Raw genomic sequence first — 23,231 nt, 5'->3', positions numbered from 1 at the left:
TCTCTCCTTTCTCTCTCTCTCTCTCTCCCACTCGTTTGCTCTTTCTTGTCTCACGAACAACTCCTTTCCACTATCCCCACCTCCGTCTGTCCTCTTTCTTCTTCGTCTCTCACCCTCCCACTCTTTCTCTCCATTTACCTATCATGCTTTTCACGCGCGATAGCCCGTTCACTTCGCTTCTATTTAACAATTTTTTTGCGGCATCGTAAACGTCTGAAAAGTACTTTCGACCATGTCCCTCCTCTATTGTTCCGTAATTCGAGTTCTTAACATGTAAAAGAGCTTAACGGATTCGTACGTACATATTATATATAGGTATGAATGTATATACGTACGTACGTATATACGTATTTACATATTTCACGTAATACATATTAATGCATTCGCTGTTCGCGCAAGCACGTTATAAACAACGCTGGCGGGCTCTCTCCGAGAATTGACCGAAGGCTCACGTCGCTAGGATAATTAATTCTTCGGCCGAATTAAATTAACGATCGAATCGGAACATGGGAATTATGTATATAGGTAGGTATGTACTACAAACTCGGCAGGACGCGAACGGAAGATATATCGGGCATAAATTTAACGCTTCACCTTCTACGTTTCTCTTTCCTTCTCTTAGAATAACAAAGAGATTGCGAAGTGCGCTTAAAATTCATATTTGAATTCGTAATTTCATCTCGACAAGGTGAAAACGGACAGGTAATTTTACGGAGACGAAGAAAGGTGGAAAATGCGTTTGTTACGTTTTTGTTCTTTCTCTCTCTCTCTCTCTCTCTCTCTCACTTTCGTGCTTAATCCCAGAACGTAGTAGTTGAACTTTACCCCTACCACCACCACCACCACCACCACCACCACCACCACCACCAGTATTCCCCGACTACTAGCAACTACTACACAACATAGCGGCTGCCCTCGCTGTTAGTACTACTACTCCTCTTCGTGTACTTTCTCTCTTTCTCTCTTTCTCTCTCTCTCTCTCCCTCCCTTTCCATGCGGCCACTTTCCGTGGCTCTCGAGCGTCCGTCGAAAACATAAATTGCACCGTAGAGAGTGCGGGTATACGCGAAGCAACGGCAGCAGCAGCCGGCACCACAGCGCGCCGTTCGTTTCTACCACCCTTCGCGAGCACGAAAAGTTACACGCGTGTAATCTGCGTGTTATACACGAGGCTACGTTGAGTACCAGCACGCTCGAGTACGCTTGCACGCGCTGCTTCTCTCTGACTTACGACTCGACTATGTGTGCTTGTGCGTCTCTCTACGGAAGCACTCTTCTCTTCTCTTCTCTTCTCTTCTCTTCTCTTCTCTTCTCTTCTCTTCTCTTCTCTTCTCTTCTTTCCTCTTCTCTTCTCTTTTCCTTTCTTCTTGCAAAGAGAACTCACCCTCGCCAAAATATGCTAATTGCGTTGGACGAGTTGCGGAAACGTTAAAAAACTTAACCGTTTCCCCCTCGTATCTTCATCTTTCATGAAATTTTTGGCAATAAGCGTCGTCCTCGGCCTCGCTTGTCGCTTACCGTCCACACCACCAACAACTATCAACGAGTCCAATTGCCACGATTTCACGGTTAATCGGATTATTAATTTGACGTTTCGATAAATAATTTATATGCCCAGTTCTCCGAATGAGAAATATTTAACGATGCGCGAGATCGCGTTGCTATAAATTTCGATGCGAGATTCGTAATCGTGTAGATACCTACATACATACATACATACGTACATACATACACACATATATACGTGCACGCATGCATACATAGATACGATGCGTTCACCTATGTATGTAGATACGTACGAAGTAGCTACGTGCATATAAACGATGCAATAACAGCGATATCCGAGGCGAATGTTCCGCGCGAGCGTTGATTACGACCGCGAGAGAAAAAAAAAACAGTTTTATCGCCTTTCATCGCGCCGACATTCGACGCGGATAATGGGGAAATTCGTTACGATCGAGAGCCGCTTGCAGCGCGAGGGAACATTTAAAAAAAAAGAAAAAAAGAAAAAAAAAAAGAACAGAAAAAAAACCCAAAAAGAATCGTCTAACCCCGTACACTCGTATAGGTACAAATATGTATATGTATTTCTCTACGTAAAGATGCATTGTCCGATCGGAAAATTCGTAGCTCGCGTGACTCCTTTACTATCTCCCATTTTCGGAGAATAAGATGCGGAAGAATCGAACGTTTTCTTTTTCTTTCTTTTTTGTTTTCTTTTATTTATTTATTTATTTATTTATTTATTTATTTTATTTTATTTTATTTATTTATTTATTTTTTTTTTTTTTCATTTAAATCGTTCGCCTACTCACGTGTCTCTCCTCGGTCGAGCTAAGACCTGCAACAGAATAAAAAAAAAAAAAAGTATCTCGTTAGCCCGGACTTTCAATGGTAAGACTACCGACGTATTCGTTTTTATATTTCACCTTTAACTACTTTCTCTATTTTTTTTTTTTTTTATTTATCTATTTTTTTTCTTTCTCCCTTTTATTCCTTTTAATCATCGAAAACGATTTTCACTCCGTCCGACGGAGCGTGGAAAGAGTCTAGAAAAAGCGAGCGCCGGAAAACGTACACGCGCGAAACGCGTCGATAAAATGTTAATAACATAGAAAGGGATGTGCGAGGTGGTCTATGGAAAAGAGAGAGACAAAGATAGAGAATGAGAGACAGAGAATGAGAGAGAAAGAGAGAGCGAGAGAGAGAAAGTGAGAGAGAAAGAGAGTGAGCGAGAGAAAGAGAGAGAGAGAGAGAGAGAGAGAGAGAGAGAGAGAAAGAGAGAGAGGGAAAACGGCACCCGTATAAATGATCTTCATGCATATTTATGCGCTTTTCGCTGAAAACCGCCGGTGTCCGCTAACAGGGTGACGCAACACGCTCTCGTCTCTCGAAAGCGGATACCCGAAAAGCGCTTTGGAAATTTCCGGGCAAGCGAACCGACTCGTGCACCATCCCCATCATATCCTCCACCTCCACCTCCTCCTCCTCCTCCTCCTCCTCCTCCTCCTCCTCCTCCTCTCCCTCTTTCTCCTCATCCCTTCTCGTCTCTCCTCGTCACTCTCCTCGTCCTCTCCCTTTGCGTCGCCTAGATACTACATATTTTTTTTCAGCGTCCTGCACGCCGCACCTCTGCGCCCCACCTCACCACACCCCCAACCACGCCTGGTCGCGGGCTTTCATTCGACGGAAATGATATATGTATGTACATACGCGTCGAGTATCACGAGATCAAACGAGGTTCGTCTACAAAAGAGTAGAAAATTTCGTTTTCTATGCCTCTGGTCGAATGAAATCTTTTCGAAAATCTCCTGTTATATATACAGGGTGTCCTCAATACGTAGTAACAAGTTGATATTTCTAACTATCAACGTTCGTCGAGAAACGAATGAATCGTGATCACGTGTTAATAATATTCTCATTTAAAATACATACATCGTTTTGTAAGTATTTATGCGAATCGTCTCTTAAACGGTAATGATATAAATAGATTGAATTTCTTTAACACGCGAAGGACTTCCTTTAACGTGCCGATCGTTTAGATAACGAAAACAATGAAAGAAATTCATAAAATCGTCTTTTTCTTATCGGTTAACATCGATATATGTAATTCCTTACCTTTTATCTACGAGGAAGTGTTCGAAACGTGCATGTATCCGAACCTATAATTACCGTAGCACATTGTCTCTTATCTATTCACAAATTTCAGACGTTTATTTTATATAATGGCATAAGCGCATTCACCGTTGTCCTTTGGTTATACCAACTCGGTTTGCGATAAGGATCGTTGGAATGGAAAAATGGTCAAAGATCACGCACGAATATGTGAACGTATTTTTTCTTCTTCTTCTTCTTCTAACCCTTCCTTCCTTGCTTTCTTTTTTATCTTCTTTTTTTTCTTTTTTATTTATATATATATTTTTTTTTCTTTCTTCACTGTTTTCGTGCCTCATAGTGTAATGCACGGTGAATAATAAGAGCGCGTGTTAAGGTACACCCTGTATGTATGTATATATATATATATATATATATATATATATATATATATATATATATATAACCAAATAATTTCATATACTTTTTCTCAACTCGACGCGATAAGGTTCGCGTGTGCCGGTAACATCGTGGATTATCATGTCCCATCGAGACTTTCGCTCGACAACATAACGCGATACGCGAGAACGATCGTGAGGCATGTAACGACGCGATGCAACGCAATGTAACGCAAGGCAACGCAACGCAACGCAACGCAACGCAACGCAACGCAACGCAACGCAAGGCAACACAGCGCAACTAAACTCAACTCAACGCGGCCCACATTTTCGATCATTATGCGGAAGAAATTAAACACGCGATCTCTCGTTATTCCGCGTCTGACGGCAGTATATACTATCTAGAGATACCTAGTTCCTATCTCGATGTATAACGAAATTGTCCTTCCACGCTACGAGACGAGTATCTTCTAATTTATATCTGGAAACGTTAACCTCTCTAATCGTTTAATTTCCATCCTCTCAACTCCTTCTCATTATATTTGTTCGATCGAATTATTAAAGACGTACGAATACAGTCGAAATGTTGAAAGAAAAAGAAAAAAAAAAAAAAAAAAAGAAAAAGCAGGAAAAAAAATTGAACATTTGCCATACCCGGGGCGCTTAACGTTTTACGTTAAAAATTCTCATATATTTTCGTACGTTTTTATAGAAATCGATATAGAATATATTGAATTTTCGATGAAAATCAAAAATACAAAAAGAAACTGACCACCGTTGCTTTTGAGATCGTCCGGTTGACCACGATGAATCTCCGGCTTAGCTAGCATCGAAAGCGGATGAGCTGCCGTCGTTCCGGGTGTCGTCGCTGCGCCCGGAGTCAATCCAAGACCTAGTAAAGCCGCGGAAGCGGATGTCGGTACCGGAAGACCAGCAGCTGGTCCCAATCCGGGCAGACCGGGGATTCCTGGATGCGCGCCTATAGCCGCTCCTGGTGGCAGTTGTTGAGCGTGCATTTGCTGCAATAATCGAGGAATATCGGGCCTCTGTTGTTGCAACGTCTATAAGGAAAACATAATTATACTTAACGAGCGTGAAGGTATATGTGTGTCAATGTTTTTTTTATTTCGATATGTTGCATACACGTTCTCACAAGGACGTTCAACGTAAAATAACCAGTGTTTACGGTAAAAAGAATATTTCCAATGTAAATATGACATTTTTTTTTCAAGACGCGAACTCGAGTTAAGAATTTTCTAAACGAATAAATAAAAAAATTATATTGAGAAATCGAAAAGTGATTCCTCCGTACGTTTAATATCCTAAATAAAATATATTTATAGGATGCGTCAATAAAGTGATCCTTCTCTCGTTACCATTCACCCCTTCTAAAACGCAAACAGGTACGGATATTTGTCTACATGCTCATATGCCTTTCTCATATTACCCACCATACCGAAGAAGAAACGTAAACGCCGATAGCATCGAATAGCGTACGTTCGAAAAACCGGAGAGGAGGAGGGACACGTAACCCTTGTTCATACATAAGTATGTAACTCCTGTATATATTATAGAAAAGGGAGAAGGAAAGAATATCGAGCGTGTGTTGTATATAGTAGGGTCAAAAATAGAAAGCGTAAGAAAGACCAATAGGAGGGAGGATCGGACGGTCGGTCGTCGAGCCTTGGGGATTGCGACATTTGTATATACGTATAATTTTGTGTGCGATAGTGTGCGTGTTAAGGTCGTAAATGTGAAAGGGGAGGCAGGGGGAATCCCGATAAACTCGTTACGCGTGCGAATCGTGCTTATCGTGGATTTCACTTTAGGCACTTAGGGGTGTGCAAAGAGAGAGAGAGAGAGAGAGAGAGAGAGAGAGAGAGAGAGAGAAGAGCCTGAGGGGTTCGCCAGCACTAGGGGTGGATTATACGAAATAATCCCTCTCGGGCTACGCGCCGATTGTGTGCGATAGTTATTTCCCCGTCTCCGCCCAGTGAACTCGCCCCAAGGGCTGCGGATTGCCTTCTCTATGTAGGTTCCTTGCTTGGAATGAGTCGCCAGGAGAAGGTCACGTAGGTATATATACATAGGTACATAGATTCCCGTCGGTGCCAAGACCAGCCAACGTTTATCTCTCCGGGGACGTATTTGCGGCCCGCTACCGGCACGTACGCGAGGAAGTACCGTGCAATTTGCCCCCCGGCCACTCGACTTCCGGTTTAAGGGCCACACCGACTCGAGTTTCCTGCTACCCCTCCAGAGAACTCCCTTCCTCGGCTTTGCGTCCGGATTCATCACGTGCCACTTTATTATCCTCTCTCTCTCTCTCTCTCTCTCTCTCTCTCTCTCTCTCTCATACACATACACATATACACACACACACACTCTCTCTCTCTCTCTCTTTCGTTCTATTTCGCTCTTGAAAGTTAAATCGTTGGTAATATCAAGAAGTCGAAACTTTGTTCTTTCATGATGTAAATCGTCGTGCATACCGATTTGTATTCAAATAGAAAACGATCGAACGGAACGTAATAGTCCTAAACGAGATTTAACGCTGCGTGAATAACGCGTAAGACCGGATAGACAGATATTTATGAGAAAAATGCGACAAAGCCGAAAGAATAAGAGAGAAAGAGATAGATAAACGATCCCTCAAGAAGAACTACAAAAGAGGGGTTGCGTCACGTTGAAAGTAAAGATGGTTAAGTCTCGAGGTGAGACTCACCCCTTACCTGCGTGTTAAATCCAACGGAGCGAAAACGAGAGAGAGAGGGAGAGAGAGAGAGAGAGAGAGCGCGTGACAAAAAGCCATGTGGAACTGTGTAAGAGCACGAACGCGTGTGTACGATGAAGACAGACATAGAGAAGGGAGAGCGAGAGAGAGGAAGAGAAGGGAGCTCGAAGGGCTGCTGCGTTCCGTGTGCAGTATTATTAAACGAAATATTGATTCAAGCCCTGTTTACCGAGTAATACATATTCATGGAGGGTTGGCGCTTCTGTCTATTTGCCCTCATCGCCTCCAGAACGGCGTCTCCCCTCTCAAACTCAAGCCCCCTCCTTTCTCTTCTCTTCTCTTTCACTCTCTCAATTCTTCCATAGTCTACCCTATTACCGATACACCACCTGACTATCGGAGAACTACATGATCGTTTTTCAACCCTGCCCACCCTTCCATATCTCCTTTTCCTTCTTTCTATCATTCTTTTTTTTCTTCCCTTTTGTCCAAACGAAGGTAGCCTTCTTCTTCCTTTTGCTCCCTTTCTATCTCCGTCTTCTTCTCTTTAACTCTTATTCATTCTTTAACGTGCACGTTACGAAACAATGATCGCCTTCCAAAAAAAATTACTACCCTTTCGATTATGATTACACATATTTTTTTCCCCCTATTTCTCTTTTCTCTCTCTTTTTTTTTATTTATGGCGAACCCTTTCTTCCCGTTCCAATCCGTTTCATCGAAGAAATAATTGTGGTTTTTCTCGATATTTGACGACACCGAGACTTTGATTTCCTGTACAGGTTCGTTTAAGCTTTACCATCGGCGATTGGAAAATTATTCGAGTCATGTACGCGAAGAGACAGAGAAATAGAGAGAGAGAGAGAGAGAGAAAGTAGAGTACCAACTTGGAACTCAATTATACGCGACGGGTCGCCACACGATCGCATACCAATTTCGAACGAGTAAGCGTTCTTATCGTCGCGCCACAAAAATACAAGTTTCCTTATGATATTAAGTATGAACGGAATCGATCGTTAACGGAGAATACCCCATTTATTTATTGCAATTTACATCCACGATAGCTTCGATTGATACGCTTCTGAAATTTATTTTGCTTCAAAGTATATATCCTCGATATTGTCCATTATCATCGAAAACCTTTCCGTTTTTTCTCTTTATCGTGATCGTTTTATATATATATATATATATATATATATATATATATATATATGTATGTAATTTGAATTAAACAGAGAACGCGTGAGTTAATAAAATTCTTGTCGACTCGTATAATAAACGTTTCACACCTCCCTCTTAGTTATTTCGTGATCAACCGGTTTTACTTTAGCGAACTTACGACATTCGAATGTAGATGGAACGACTTCAATTCCAGTCGAGAGATACGACAATGACGACGAGAACGGCAAAGCTGATTATCAAAATTATTTGAGTGTCGTGTCGTCGAATAAAAATCGTTGAGATAAGAATTATATTGAATATTATAACGAAGTGAGAGAGTATATTGCAAAGGAATTATATTGAAGTATAAGAGTAAATTTATTTCTTTTCCCTTTTTTTTTTTTTTTGATAAAATTTAATCGTACTTACCCCTATTATGGAATTGAGTTCCGTCATGGTAACTTGTTTCGCCCTATCGACAGCCGTGGCAACTTGCTGTTGATGTTCCTGAGAAAGAAACGGCAGGATCTGGGCGATAATGGCGTTCAGTCTCTTCGATATCTCGGTCTGCCAGATATATATATAAAAAAAAAAAAGAAAAAAAGGCGCATCGTAATTAAAACGTCCATTAACGTAAACGATGATCGCGCCTCTGAACCGTGAGAAGAAGAAAGGAGATGGGAGTCTAGGAAAAAAAAGAAAGAAAACAAGAAAAAAAGGGTAGAAAAAAAAAAGGAAGAAAAAGGAAAGAAGGAAAAAAGGAAAAAAGACGATAGCTTTGACTTTTTCGACGAAAATGCAGTCGTCGATAAGGACAACCGCTACAACCAGCAAGGAGGGAGAGTGAAGAACTCGGAGGGAAAGAGGAGAAGAGAGAGAGAGAGTATCGCGTTGCACGCTCTGTGAGCTTTTATAGAAATTATAAAGCACTTATACGTATTATATAGCGCAGACGGCATAAAATAAAAAAAACATCGTGGCTTAGCGAGAGCGTAATACCTCTCTTCTCCATCCTCTTCCATTTTTCGCCATTATATACGAGATGCTCGATGGCTGCGAACGATAGCTCTTCTCATATATTAATACATTGCCGTACGAGATACGTATGTGTATTTTTACGTATACTATGTATGTTAAACGAGGACGTTTTATGAAATGTCTTTAAATTTTTATAAACGGCTCTATTGGTGGATCGATGCTCGATATTCATTCGATTCACATATATATATATGTGTGTGTATATGTATGTATTTACGTATATACTTTAAAAGTAATATTTCAAAGTGTACTATGTTATAATAGATAGGAATTAACGAACAACCAGATTTCAACTATAAATTGCATTCATTTAATTGGTTTGACCGATATTAATGCAAGTTAAAAGAAGATCTTAAAGAGGTGTCATCGGACTACGTAGCTAAATATTTTTTTTTTTCTTTGAAGACCAAAAGAAAAGCAAAAAAAAAAAAAGAAGGAAAGAAAAGAAGCAAAGAGATTTGGAGTTTCCTTGGAGTCAAGAGCGCTCGTATTTTGAAAGCTTGAAAGGACAGGCTTGGCAAGAGATGGAAGAGGGGTGCGCTTTCCTCTATTTTAATCTCGGGTAACTCGTGCCAACGCCGCAGAAATGAAGCCACGCGAGGTGGAGAGACTCCGAATTGGACGAGTAATGAGAAGAGATTAAAGATAAAGCTGTCGGAATAAGTACAGCGAAACGTTTAACAAGAACCGAGAAACATGTGAGAGGACATCCTGAGAGATTTCGAGTATTACATATATACATACATAGATACATAGATACATACATATATACACGCTGATATAATATGCAATACATGTATTGAACGAATCCTTTAACGTGATATAAATATCGAAAAAAGATCGCATAAAAATGTCAATTCTTTGTTCCGCATGATTTGTACGGATCGGAAGCAAAAGGAAAAGAAAAAGAAGAAAGAAAGAAAATGAAAGAAAGAAAGAAAGAAGGAAGGAAGGAAGAAAGAAAGGAGAAAAAATTAAAAACATTTTTTCTCGAGGCGTTAAATCGAGAAGCCAGCGTAGCGTGTGAAAAAGAAAGAAAAAAGGGGAAAAAAATGGAAAAGAAGAAAAATAAATAAATAAAAGAAAAATGCATCGAATATCCTTCTTCTTTCTCTTTCTCACCCTAAGTTCCAACGTTCCTTTCGTTAAATCGTTACTCGTGTCGTCGAGTCATCGCGGCAAATGTTTATTCGCCGGTATATACTCGGAGCAAACTTATCTCACCTTAATGACTTTGGCAAACATGCGACGTTCGACGAGACGCGCGACGTCTCCTCTCGCGGTAACGCAGTCGGAAAATAAAACGCCACTCGAATGAGGAAAACGAGAAGGAGGAGAAATAGGAGGAGAAGTAGAAGAAGAAGGAGGTGGAGGAAGAGGATCACGATAAAGAGGAAGTGGAATGAGACGGTGAAAAGAGGATATTGCGAGAACGTACAAGTGTCTATATGCACGGTATAACGTGACCATTTTTAATTCTTTTCGAAATGAAGAAACAAAAGAAAAAAAGAAAAAAGGAAAAAGAGAGAAAAAAAGAAACGTAATAAATTGAATTTATAACGAATTTTCATAAACGACGGAAAAATGGAAGAAAAGAAAAAGAAGAAAGAAAGAGAAAAAAGAAAGAAAGAAAGAAAAAAAAAAAAAAAAAGAAAAAATGAAATTTAATTTGGAAAACGTAGCAACGATGAAAACGTTAGAGGAGCCAAGCTCGAATTCGTTATGCGATTCACGCTACATACATATATGTATGTATGCACGTATGTATGTATGATTGCGAGATATGAGGAAAACGACGTCATATTGTTTCGAGCAAGACACATGTGTTTTTCTTCGCGACTCGACGTTGACATGTGCGTCATTGTAAAAATGGGAAAATTACTTTTAATGCAAAAGATATTTACCTGTTTGTGCATCTCGACGTTTAGGCCGTACGACATCTCGTAATACTGCAACAAAGAGAAAGAAAAAAAAAAAAGAAGGACATGTTTATCATTTTCTTCGATCGAATTCTTTAAAACACAAGCTGCACAAGAGATAGATAAACTAATAGAACGTCGGGAAAAAAAGGTCGTACGAATTAATTTTCAGGAATTCGTGGCGTTCGCCTCTAATTGCGTTCTCTCGGTCTCTCCATATAAATTGATACGACGACTCGTGTCTCGTTTCTTCGTTACTATGTAAGTACGTATTTACGTAAAATGTACGTACGTACGTACTTACGTATTGCCTGGCTTCGTTTCACATTTGCAACGACATATTTGGTAGCGCAGCCGTTCATGGCTTAATTAAGACGCGAGAAAAGATACTTGCCGCTGATTCCGAATCGATATCTCCAAGATCTCGAATCTCTGATTAGTTAGAGGTTGTGTTCTCTGTTTCTTCGATATGCCTCTGTCTCTTTTATAACCAACATAACGTTTTCATCTAATTAAATCGAATTTAATAGACTTAATGTAAGCGCGAGATAACGATAATAATTTTCCAAAGGATTTTACGTTCAACGAAGAGTAGAAGAACGTCCTTCGATCGAATACTTTCTTTTCTTTTCTCAATTGCGCGAGCGTAATTGCGCAAAACAACAAGGATAGCCTTCGGCGGCGGCACCACTGCTGGCCGTGGTTTTTGCGGTCGTCCTTGTTTAACTTTCTACTATTTTATGTTCTCTCTCTCTCTCTCTCTCTCTCTCTTTATCTATCTATCTATCTATTTATCTATCTCTATCTTTTCCTCAGCCGTTTAACGCGGCGAGCATTAGCAAGCGAGTCAGCAATTTAGCATCGTTTGCCAGATTTGTCCCAGCCTCCGAGCTTCTTTATCGAAAAAAGAAAAATTTTCCTAGTGCGATCCTCTCTCTTTCTTTTCCACACCGAACTCGACCGAGTCTCACACACGGAGGTCATTAGTCAGAGAAACGAGATATAGCTGGATAATAGTGGTAGTAGTAAACGTAGCAGTTGCAGTCGCAGTAGCAATAGTAACAGTAGTAGTAGTAGTTACTACTCCTGCTAGTAGTAGCAGTAGTACCTAGTTGGACCGTTTCCGCGGTAACGCGTTATTAATTATCCTTTAATCGCGATAAACGTAAGCGGTGCTCGCAGTTGGTGCCATAAAGAGAAGTATTATGTGTGTATGAGAGAGAGAGAGAGAGAGAGAGAGAGAGAGAGAGAGAGAGAGAGAGAGAGAGAGAGAGAGAGAGAGAGACAGGGAAGAGAGGGAGGAAGAAGCAAGTAGCAAAACGCGTGCAATGCACGCTCTCGAGTACTCGGCTTACAGGTTCTTAATCTTACGGGCCATTAGCCCGGTAATTACACGGACGAATTAATTGCGTCGTAAGTAAGTTATTTCTCTCGTGAGAGAATCTAAGAGAGGAAGAAGGAGGAGGAGGGAAATGGGAGGGAAATAGACGGAAGGAAGGGGTGTAACCGGTAAAGAGAGGATGACGACGACGACGACGACGACGACGATGACTAGCTAGCAGAACGAAGGTAGTTAAGATCGAGTAAGAAAGATGCGAGAAAACGAGGCAACCTCTTCCAATTGCAAAACTATCGATTAACGTCGACGTCGGCGGATCTTGTAGGCGTAAAAAATCATCTTCGTCGACCTCTCATGGCAATCGATTAAAAAAAAGAAAGAAAGAAAGAAAAAAAGAAAAAGAAAAGCAAAGAAAAGGAAAGAAAAAGAAGGAAAGAGAGATGCTAGAAAATTTCGAACGATCATTAACCAGGTATCTGGTGTAATTAATTGATAATTATCGGTGCGAAAGGTGTCGAGCACGTTGATCGATATTTGAAATTACATGGATGCACCTAGGTGTCAAGGGGAACGAAGAGAAGAGGAAGCCACGGCACGATTTGCAATGATTCGAATTATGAGATACAACGTGTGTCGGTAGGACTCGTAGAAGAGGGAAGAGAGGATGAGAAGGCGAAGGATTGAATGGAATGAGAGGGAGTGAGGATGAAAGAGCAGAGTTCTCGTTCGTGGTTCGCGTCGATAAATCTCTGCACCGAACGTAGACTTCCTTTAACTACTGCGCCTCCTCCTCCTTCTCCTCTTCGTCCTCCTCCTCCTCGTCGTCGTGTCGGCCGTGTCGGCTCGTCCGCTTGATTAATCGTGTTTAAACTAGTCGCCTCCGCGCGCCAATTAAGTCCGTACAACGTTCGTGTTCGAGAGCGAGCGAGAGAGAGAGAGAGAGAGAGAGAGAGAGAGAGAGAGAGAGAGAGACGATAAAAACAAGATCGAGAGAGTGAACGATAGTGAAGGAGGGGTGGAGACGATGGACACCCTTCTCTACCATACTTCTTCCTCCTACGCTATAGCTATTACCCCATCGGCATCGACTCTTCCTGACACAAAACAGGAACACGTCGTGAACCGAAAGCAAAACAGCAACGCAACGTCGTTGTTCCAATGTTACTTGCTTGCTTGCTAGCTAGGTTGGTTGGTTGGTTGGGTTGCTTGCTTGCTTGCTTGCTTGCTAGCTAGCTTGCTTGCTTGCTTGCTGCCTGCCACCGGCCCGTGAGGGACAACAATAAATTAGTATCGAGCCAATGTGCACGTGGTGACTAACAAGATCACGTACACGCGCTTAAAATATATCCGTCGGTGTGACACGACAAAGAAAGAGAGGGAGAGAGAGAGAGAGAGAGAGAGAACGCGCGCATGCATGCGTTCCTCGAGTAAAGGGAGAGAGAGAGATAAAGAGTTCGCGAGAGCGGTGGGGGATGCGCGTTGAAACGCGTCCCGCATATCCTCGCACGATGAATGTAGAATAGAACGCGATACGTTGCAAAGTAATTACGCACGAACCATTAACCCTCGACCCGAGCTAAAGTATTAATTGCCTTCTGCCTTCTCTCCTATCGTTGAAATTTGATAAACGAATCGTTCCGTCGTCCACGTAAGTTGGATACTCCTCTATAGGATTTAGGATCCTCATTGGAATCCTGGATCTATCGAAATCAAATTTCAAAATTTCGTGACGATCATTTGCAGATAAAAAAAAATGCGATAGCATTTAATTGAATTAATTATAATAATTTCTAATTTAACGGCAAATCGATTATAAATCGTCGTTTAAATTAAATTATCGATGATTTTCCTATTCTCGTCGTTTTATTTTCCTAAGAAACTTTTGCGACTTTTACGACGTTGAGAGAAAATATCTAAAATAGAACGATGGGTCAGAATTCAACGCGATAGATCGGGAACAACGTCGAGTCTCGGTCGATCGTTTCTGGCCACGAGAATAACCTTTCGAAATTGGCAGGTCAACTTGCACGAAAGCGATCCCTGTTGTTGGTGGCTCGTTCGAACTTGGTAAACTTGACACGCGTGTAGCGAGTCAAACGGATCGCACTTTGGTCTCCCTCTCTCTCTTTCTCTCTACTATCTCTTCGTTGGCATCAAAGCACAAAATCTCGGAACGTGTGGAATTGTAATTAACGTTAAGCGGACAAAGGCTAACCAAGAAGAGATAGAGGTAGATACAAAAAGAGAGAGAGAGAGAGAGAGAGAGAGAAACAGATATAGCATAGCCATTTTCGTAAAGCTGATTTTACGAGCTCGTAAAAGAAGCTATCGACTTGACCGAAATTCGACTCTGCCGATCGGCATCCAATTCATCGAAAACGTATTCCCTTTAGAAGAAGCTTTTCCAACGGCGTCTATCGATCGACAGAAAATGCACCTTGAAAGAGAACTCGATATAAGGGAGAGAGTCGTTTCGACTTTGAATCGATACATCGACCAATCAAAACAAAAAAAGAGAATTAAAACGAGTGAGAGAGAAAGAAAGACGTTTCCGAAGATGGCCGTGGTAAAAGAAACTCATTAATTACGCGTTCTCGTTATCTCCGACAAGTTTCCACGCAAAGTCACGCCGATATAGCATGATAGCCGAACAGGTCCAACGTAATTAGCTGACTCTGCCTGAACTCGATCGACCGCGGCGTGAACGTTGAATACAGAGAGACAGAGAGAGAGACAGAGAGAGACAGAGAAATATATATATATATATATATATATATATATACATATATATATATATATAGAGAGAGAGAGAGAGAGAGAGATAGCAAGCCAATGAGAACGACCACGTAATCCAAAGGCATTAACCAGCCGTTGGACAACGGTCCGCCATTACTACGTATTAGTTTGTCATTAGATACCCAAAGCACGAGCAACGTGACTTCGGTAAATCGATGAGCACCACTGGCTCTTAGTATCATTAGCTATGCACGATAGGAGTATACCGCGTGCTTGCTCGTGTGTAAGCTAGAATAAGTATACATATAGATATGTGTCTATAGATATGGATATACCTACGTATATATGTTACACGTAGAATACAGCACGCGCGCGCGCGCGCGAGAGAGAGAGAGAGAGAGAGAAAAAGAGATAGAGAAATCTAACAGAAGGGAGACCCCAACGCAAAGTCTGCACGGTGAGAACGCAATTAATGTTAAAAAGTCTCGGTGGTTTAGCGGTCGAGCGAGCATAATTGCACGGAATAGAATGTATGTAGACGGGGGCGTGGGGGTGTGGGGACGAAAATGGAGAAAGCGAGAGGAAGTATCATCATGTGCTCGTGTAAAATTAACTTTAAATAATGATTTTTGTTTCTTTTTTTTTTTTTCTACTCCTTACCATCACATAATGCCGTTGTATCTCGATCTTGTCGGTCGCCAACTTTTCGCACTCCAGCTTCAATCTAAACAGAAATAATCAAAAATGTTTAACAACTCGATTACGTCGAAATCGTACGGAGAAATAAAACGTGACGAAAAAGGAAAGGAAAAAAAAAAAATAGAAAACAAAAAAAAATGGGAAAAGAAAGGAAAAGAAAAGTTGAAAAGTTTCCGTCCGAACGTTTCTTCATCGATTCTTTTTCCATTCTATAATTTTTTTTTTTTTTTTTTTTTTTTTTTTTTTTTTTTTTTTTGTTTTTTTTAAACACTACTGGACGTAGAACAAAGGATCTAGCCGATATGACGCGTACGATCCGACGATAGAAAGATACGAAAAAAAAAAAAAAAAAAAAAAAAAAAGAGAGAAAAAGAAAAAGGAAAATGTAAGAGCGAGAGACATAGCGCGCAAAAGGTCGCGGAAGTTCCGACGTATATCGAATAGTGGAAAAATAGAAAAGGACAGAGACAAAAGGTAAAGTTCGAACGTTGAAAAATGCAAAGACAAGTGGTAAGGTTTCCTCGATTTCGTATTCGCACAGAGGGATAGATAGATGAGTATAACCATCACTCGCGTAACCTAAGGAAAAAGAGAGAAGGTTGTCTATAGGTCGGTCCGTCGTATAGCGACATACATAGGTCTAAAAGAGAAAAAAAAAAAAAGAAAAAAAAAAGAAAAAAAAAGATAAAGAAAGGAAAAGAATATCGCGAACGCAAGAGTACCATTAAGCGTTCGCCGATAGCCACGTTTCGTCGTAAATCACTTATGGCTTCCGCGCGTCGCGTGCACCTCAAAGAAGAAGCCTCCTGCTGCTGCTGCCGCCGCCGCCGCCGCCGCCGCCACCACCGCCACCGCCAGCTGCATTTGTTCCCAGTCTCTCATGCGCCAGGAGCGCGCGAGCGCCCTCAAAAGAACGATCCATAATACAGAGCGAGCCCTCCCGACGATGATATACCTTCTCTACCTACCATTGCTAGCCTAGCTAAAGCTATGTTGAGCTAAGCCAAGCTAACTTGAGCTAACTTTTCTCTTTTACTTTTTTTTCTCCCCCTCTTTTCATTCGATGGATACAAGTCGGAAAAAGATCGATTGAAATTAATTATACGGAACTTACATTTTCTACGAAATTTCGTGAAAACTTTCGTTTCTATAATTTCGTTTCTATAAGCGTACCAAGCGAATAATTTCTTTTTTCTTTTTCTTTCTTTTCATAACCAGTTATTGACTCGCTCTCTATAAGGATAAAGGACGAGGACCCACGATGGACAGAAAAAGAATGAAAGAAAGAAAAAAAGAAAGGAACTATGGGAACAACTCACGTGTGATACTGCGCTTGTAAGAAGCTAAACTCCTCTTTGATCCTGTCGCAAGACTCGTTCACTGTGAACTTGAATGGCTGCCCTGGTTGTGGTGGACCCTGAAGATAAAAAACAAAAGTTTATTTTTTTTTTTTTTTTTTTTTTTTTTTTTTTTTTTTTTCGTATACTACCTTCTCCAGCATTTCTTTTTCTTTTCTTTTATACATAAATAAGGAACTAATAAGTAAGGAAAAAAGGGCTTAGAAGACGAAAAGAAGACGCAATAGGAAAAAGAAGATAACAGAAAAGAAAGGAAAAGTTAAAGAAAAGTAAAAGAAAATGTATAAATAAATCAAAAAGAAATATTGTACATATGGAATGACGCAAGATGGGCGGTCTTTCCTCTTGCCAGTGAAATTCTCCATGAAGGCGTCGCTTTGTCCGACATAATTCGATACGCGCGTACGAACGAAGAAGCAGCCGTGTCGTCGGTGGTTTCCTGCACGTCGAATAATTAATTCCGTACATCTGTTCGCTCGAGGAGTAAGCGTGGGCGCGAGTGCGCGCTCACTTGCTCGCTCGCTCGTTCGTTCGAGAAAGAGAGAGAGAGAGAGAGAGAGAGGGAGAGAGAGAGAGAGAGATAAACACGTATAGACTCTCTCACCGCGATATCTATATGCTGTTACATAGGAGAAAGCGATACGAACACGTACAACAGAGAAAGAGAGAGAAAGAGAGAGAGAGAGAGAGAGAGATAGTAAGTGGAAACACGAGATCCAACGGTGGTATACTCTACTATAAAGAGGAAGAGAGAGAGAGAGAGAGAGAGAGATGATGGTAGGTGCGCGTGAACACGCGTGCACGCACGATTACCTCCCCCGTACGTGAAACTACACTGTCGTATGTAGTATACGCGGTACGACGAGCTAGAACAGAGTAGTAGAAGAGGAATAGAGAGGAAGAGAGAGTGTAAGAGAGAGAGAGAGATAGAAGAGAGACGGAGCAAGTGTTAATTACACGTTTGCGGTGTCCGGGAGGATTACACGCTACAACCGAAACTATGAGGTTCTCGACTGTATATAGACGCTCGTTCGTGCACGTGCTTGCGAGTACACACACACACACACACACACACACATATGCGCGCATGCACGCATATACAAAAGCATCATACGTAGATAGATATATGTGTGTGTGTGTTTGCATATATACATACATATACGTATATTTGTAACGCGACCACTTGGACGCGCTTACAAACGCATTTTCGACGACCTGTAGGATCGTTTCTATTCGACTTTTCGAAGCTTCGATTAAACTATCGTTCGAACGAGTTCGACAAGGAAAAAGAAAGAGGAAAAAAAAGGAAAAGGAAGAAAGAAAAAAATTCTATTTTATCGACAATTTTTAAACGCGCGTTTAGATAACTGTTGAAAGATAAGTTGCTTGCTACAAGCATTTTCGAGGACTTTCGTGTCGAATAGTAGAAAGAAAAAAGGAAGGGGGAGGGGGGCGAGAGAGAGAGAGAGAGAGAGAGAGAGAGAGAGAGAGAGAGAGAGAGACGGAAGAAGATCGCCCTCGAGTTAAGAGGGAGGTGCCTCTGCACCTCTAGTGACCTCGATCACAATCGAGCCGTTGTAATCGAATGAGATGGAAGTCTTCTCCTCCTCCTCCTCTAGCTCCTCCTCCAGCTCCTCTACCTCCTTTACTACTACTTCGGTTCAACCACCGACAAAGACTAAAAATCCATAGAAGAAGTCCGGTACTCTCGATATACACAAAAAGACCTTCTCTCACTCGGTGTTTGGTTCTGCCCTCTTTAGCGAAGAATTCTACTCCTCTTCCTCCTCCTCCTCCTCCTCCTCTCTACTACTTCTCTCTTCCTTTTCTAAATGGAACCTGCCAGCTGGCCCGTGCTGATCGAGTCATAATCGATCCTTCGGATCAAAAGTCCACGGTAAAAGGAAGAATGAAAGTCGACGCGTATTCTCTCTCTCTCTCTCTCTCTCTCTCTCTCTCTTCCTCTTCAGGTTCGACGAACCAATTTTTACATGATCAAAGGATTACACGGTTCAAAGCGTATTTCTTTCCGTTCGTTGCTACGACGTACATACACACGTAAACAGACATATCTCCCAACCCACATTTCTCTCAATAAACAAATGTAAAATGAAAAATGAAAATGAAAAGGAGAAAAAAGTGATCAAAAGTTTCGACGGTATAAGAAAAAGAAAGAATTGAACAACAATATTTCGACCCTAAAATGTTTTACTCGATAATTTTGAAGAAGGATCGATGAAATTTACATAAAAGATTGGAAAAATTAATAAGTCAAGATTTGTAATGGGAAATATAATGTAATCGACTTTCGTTCGTTCTTGAAAGATTTCCATCGGTAATACACATGTACGAATCAATTTCATCGTTAGGTTATCCCATGTAATCATGTAAATCCGTTCGTATGGATCTCGTCCTCGATTATCCCGATCGAGAAGAAAATTTTATATTCCCAGTTAATTCTTAAACAATAGGTTATCACTAATCCTTAAGTCTTAGAACCGTTATATAATAATAGACGCAGTAGAAGGGATCGAGTAAAAGCAGATAAGATTGAAGGAGTCATTGGGCTTTCCACTTGGCTCGTGGTTACTCGCAAATCCACGGTGGAATTTAGAGAATCCTTGTGTCGCGCTGATACTATCGTTAAAATCGCTGGACCTCTCGTAGAAAGGAAAGTACAACACTAGAGTGGTTGTCCTCTTGTTACCTCCATTCTCTCTCTCTCTCTCTCTCTCTCTTTATATATATATATATATATATATATATATATATCTCGCACACACAACGAAGTCAGAGGCTTTCCAGCAAAGCTTTGGCCAAGCTTCGGAACAGAGAAGATCCTGTGGTCGGAGATTACGCTGTCGAGGAGCAGTTGCTAAATTCTCGAGACTAAGAGGTGAATCGGAGAAGTAGGAGAATGGGCGAGACAATAGCTAGGAAAGGTGGAGGATGAGAGGATGGAGGAAAGAGAAAGAGAGGTGGTAGGGAGTATAGTTAGGGTGACGGGGCGAGGAGAGAAAGAGGAACGAAGCTGCCCACGGACGAGGGAAGTTGCGGTTTTCGTGGTTGCCACGCGGTTGCGGCTTAGGCAAATTGAGATAGTTCGCAAACCACCGAGCAGCTGACCCCTACACCGTAATGCCAGAATGCCGCGACCGCTTCTACTGGGAGATGATCTCGCAGTCGAGAAGGAAACGATTAATACGCATCACTTCGTCAAGGAATAGAAGGAGCTCGGGAGAGAGGGTTATGCCTGGAGTTTGCGGTTTCGCGATAGAAAAGGACGGGAATAATAATAATAATAATAATAATAATGATAATGATGATAATAATAATATAAAAAACGTATCTATATAGACGGATGCGTAGTTTTGTGGTCAGGTTAATCGATATATATATACATATATATATATATATATACATAGATATATATCGACTTGCCCATGAAATTTCATTTCGCATTACGATATTATATACACGCATATCTAAACATAATTCATGGTATTTACCTATCTGCCAATTTTCAATAACATCGATATTCTAAATTCTTCGTACGCATGTCGAGATTTATTACGGACGATCCAATGAGATTTGATATAAGATTGACGATCTCGAAGATACGTTCCAGTAGTCGTAAAACGAAGGAGACATTGACGACGACGACGACGACGACGACGACGACGACGACAACGATGTAAGTAAGTAAGTACCTACGACGGAGGACACGAAAATACGGGCCACCGATCGAGTTTCTAACGAGATCAAGAAGGCTCTACCTCTAATTTAGTTACATCGACTTAGCTCGCGTATCCTTGCCTCGCTACACCAGCTTACTTATGCTAATTCGATAGAGAACAGAGGGATAGAAGTGACTCTCGGATAAGTCAACCTAACCGAATTCACCCCGCTCGTCAAGTTTTCTTTCGAACCGAACGCATTTACGTTTATTAAAAGAGACACGCGTTCTGATATTCTTCGATAACGAAACAATAAGAAAATTCTTCGTATATCGTAAAAACATTTTACAACGCTTAATAATAAGAAATCGTCGTAAACCCATATTTTTGCAGGTACTTCAAATCGCTTCCGTAAAAGATTTCAAAGGAACTTCAAAAGATACACGTTCGCAGATAGGATCGAAGTACAAAGGAGATAAAATCTTATCGTTCTTTTCTCTTTTTTTTTCTTTTTTTTTTTTTCTTTTTTTTTTTTATTTATTTTCTTTTTATTTTTTCTTTTTTTCTTTTTTATGACTCGTACTTACTTGACTTGAACGGATGATCAATAAGTCAAATACAAACGATCCACTCGTCTATCGGTCTCGATATATGTTTGTCGAGTAGATAAAAACGAACGTTCTATCTTTTACCGTGACAAATCGAAAAGACAAAAATTCCATCGCTTGTACGAATGGAGAGAAAGAGAGTATCGTAAAAATGATTTAACGGATTTATAACGCCAATAAAAAAGAAAGAAAGAAAGAAAGAAAGGAAGGAAGGAAGGAAGAAAGAAAGAAAGGAAGAAAAACGTAGAAAGTAAATTTATATTCTCAGCCCTGTAGAATGTCATAAATTGAAAATAACAGTAATTAAGCTAACCAATAAGAGTAAGGAGAAAGTAAGACGTGTATTGGTTTATGGTCGTGATCCGAAAAGAGCGGTTGAGAGGCACTGACGGCAGGTAAACAGTACTGTATTGTATTTGTGTGCTTAGCCTGGCAAATATTAGCCACCATATCGCTTATGGTGCTTGTTGAGCGAGGGTGATGGTCGATAGTCCGTATAGTGGGAAGGGTGGTATTGTAGAACCTTCGTTCGTTACGACTCCCTCTCCCATGCTCTCTTTGGTCAGCCAGACTTCTGTCTGCGTGTGCGCGCATGTGTGTGTGTGTGTGTGTGTGTGTGAGATAGAAAGAGAGAGAGAGAGAGAGAGAGAAAGATGCGAGTGGGCGAGAGACGCGAATAGACGCTGTGTGATTCGTGGCGTGGCGTGTTTGTCCGTCCGCCCATATACGACTGTTTGTCCTTGCTCTCCTTGTTTGAAGAACGTCGGGATCCCGGTCTGTGCAAACTCCTCATTATTGCGAACAGTGTACACCGGCTATAGCGCGTGCGTTCGTGCGTATACAAGCGCCCTCTCCCCCCCCCCCCTTCCTCTTTCTCATCCTTCTCGATCTCTTCTCCCGATCTTTTCTCTATTTCGCGTTCGGCAAAATTTTTCTATCTTCAACTTTATCTTATAGAAAGAAAGAAAGAAAATTCTGTATTCCATATACGACATGCAGCAAGTATATATAATCGATCTTGCGATATTTGAATTTGAAAGGGGGGAAAAAAAAACGTGTCTGGTGTAAAACGCAATTTGTACTTGTAATATACATTAAAAATATATACGTACATATATTTGTGGTATTTTATCTAATATATCTTATTTCCCTGGAGTATATATGATATTTGAAAGAGATAAAAGCCCCAACCCCCTAACACAAAACGAAAGAAACCAACCGATCTTGATCTCGTTCGAATCCTAATCCACGAAAAAGGGATTCTCTCCCTTTGGAATAGCATCGAGAATCAGAAGCACCGGTTACCCAAAGTAATTTTCCTCGTAAGGAGGTCGCAGGGGAAAAGAGGAAGGGGTTCGATTCTAAGGAGGGTCCAAGTACCGTTTCTCGAATTTAACCATTAACGCGGAAATTGGCGGCAGTTTTAGGGCGGTCCGTTCCAAATTGCCCAGAGCGAAAGCCCTTCAATTTCGTAGTCAATTCTATCCCCTTGGCGATAATCCACACCGTGAAGCCCATGTTTGAGAGAGAGAGAGAGAGAGAGACCGAGGGGTTCCTGGCTATTCACAAAGCGACCCTCTTGTTCTCACTTCCCCTACTCTGATCTTCCCCTTGTCTTTCGCCCCTCACTTTCTCTCTCTCTCTCTCTCTCTCTCCTACCCTTCCTACAAAAATACACTCGATGTGTATACTATTAAAAAAATAAAAAGGAAAAGAAATATATAGATATTTTTACGTATCCAAGATATTTAATGAAAAAGGAAAAAAGAAAAAGAAAGAAAAAAAATAGAATCATAACGTTCCCAAAAATTGGATATCAAAGCCATTCATCTTCCATTAAATGGACCAAAGGAAAATTATGAAAGTATTACGTATCTGTGTAAATATATAGTTACCGTCGTTGCTTTTCGCACCTTATAAATTAATTTCACGTAACGTTGACGACCATCACAGTTTCGTCTCTAATCTCC

The 23,231-nt window shown here is 41.0% G+C and overlaps 1 protein-coding gene across 4 annotated transcripts in view; it reads right to left on the bottom strand.

Annotated features, from left to right (window-relative positions):
- LOC124955022 (protein groucho-like) overlaps window positions 1–23,231 on the bottom strand; it is a 41,683-nt gene that overhangs the window by 6,516 nt on the left and 11,936 nt on the right. The window contains exons 1-7 of one of the 4 annotated variants that reach the window (XM_047509038.1): window positions 17,288–17,719; window positions 16,938–17,035; window positions 15,580–15,643; window positions 10,830–10,874; window positions 8,317–8,454; window positions 4,765–5,053; window positions 2,316–2,341 (exon numbers count right to left, since the gene is read on the bottom strand). In XM_047509038.1, the coding sequence (XP_047364994.1) occupies window positions 2,316–2,341; window positions 4,765–5,053; window positions 8,317–8,454; window positions 10,830–10,874; window positions 15,580–15,643; window positions 16,938–17,035; window positions 17,288–17,341 (714 nt within the window). In that variant the 5' untranslated portion in view covers window positions 17,342–17,719. Of the gene's footprint in view, window positions 1–2,315; window positions 2,342–4,764; window positions 5,054–8,316; window positions 8,455–10,829; window positions 10,875–15,579; window positions 15,644–16,340; window positions 16,443–16,937; window positions 17,036–17,287; window positions 17,720–23,231 lie in introns of those variants that run through there. The other 3 variants (XM_047508961.1, XM_047508868.1, XM_047509126.1) reach the window with 3 other exon arrangements.

Source organism: Vespa velutina, chromosome 1 (genome assembly GCF_912470025.1).
Source record: "Vespa velutina chromosome 1, iVesVel2.1, whole genome shotgun sequence".
NCBI lineage: Eukaryota > Metazoa > Arthropoda > Insecta > Hymenoptera > Vespidae > Vespa > Vespa velutina.
Note: the sequence above shows the minus strand (reverse complement) of the source record. Positions and strands in the feature narration are given on the sequence as shown.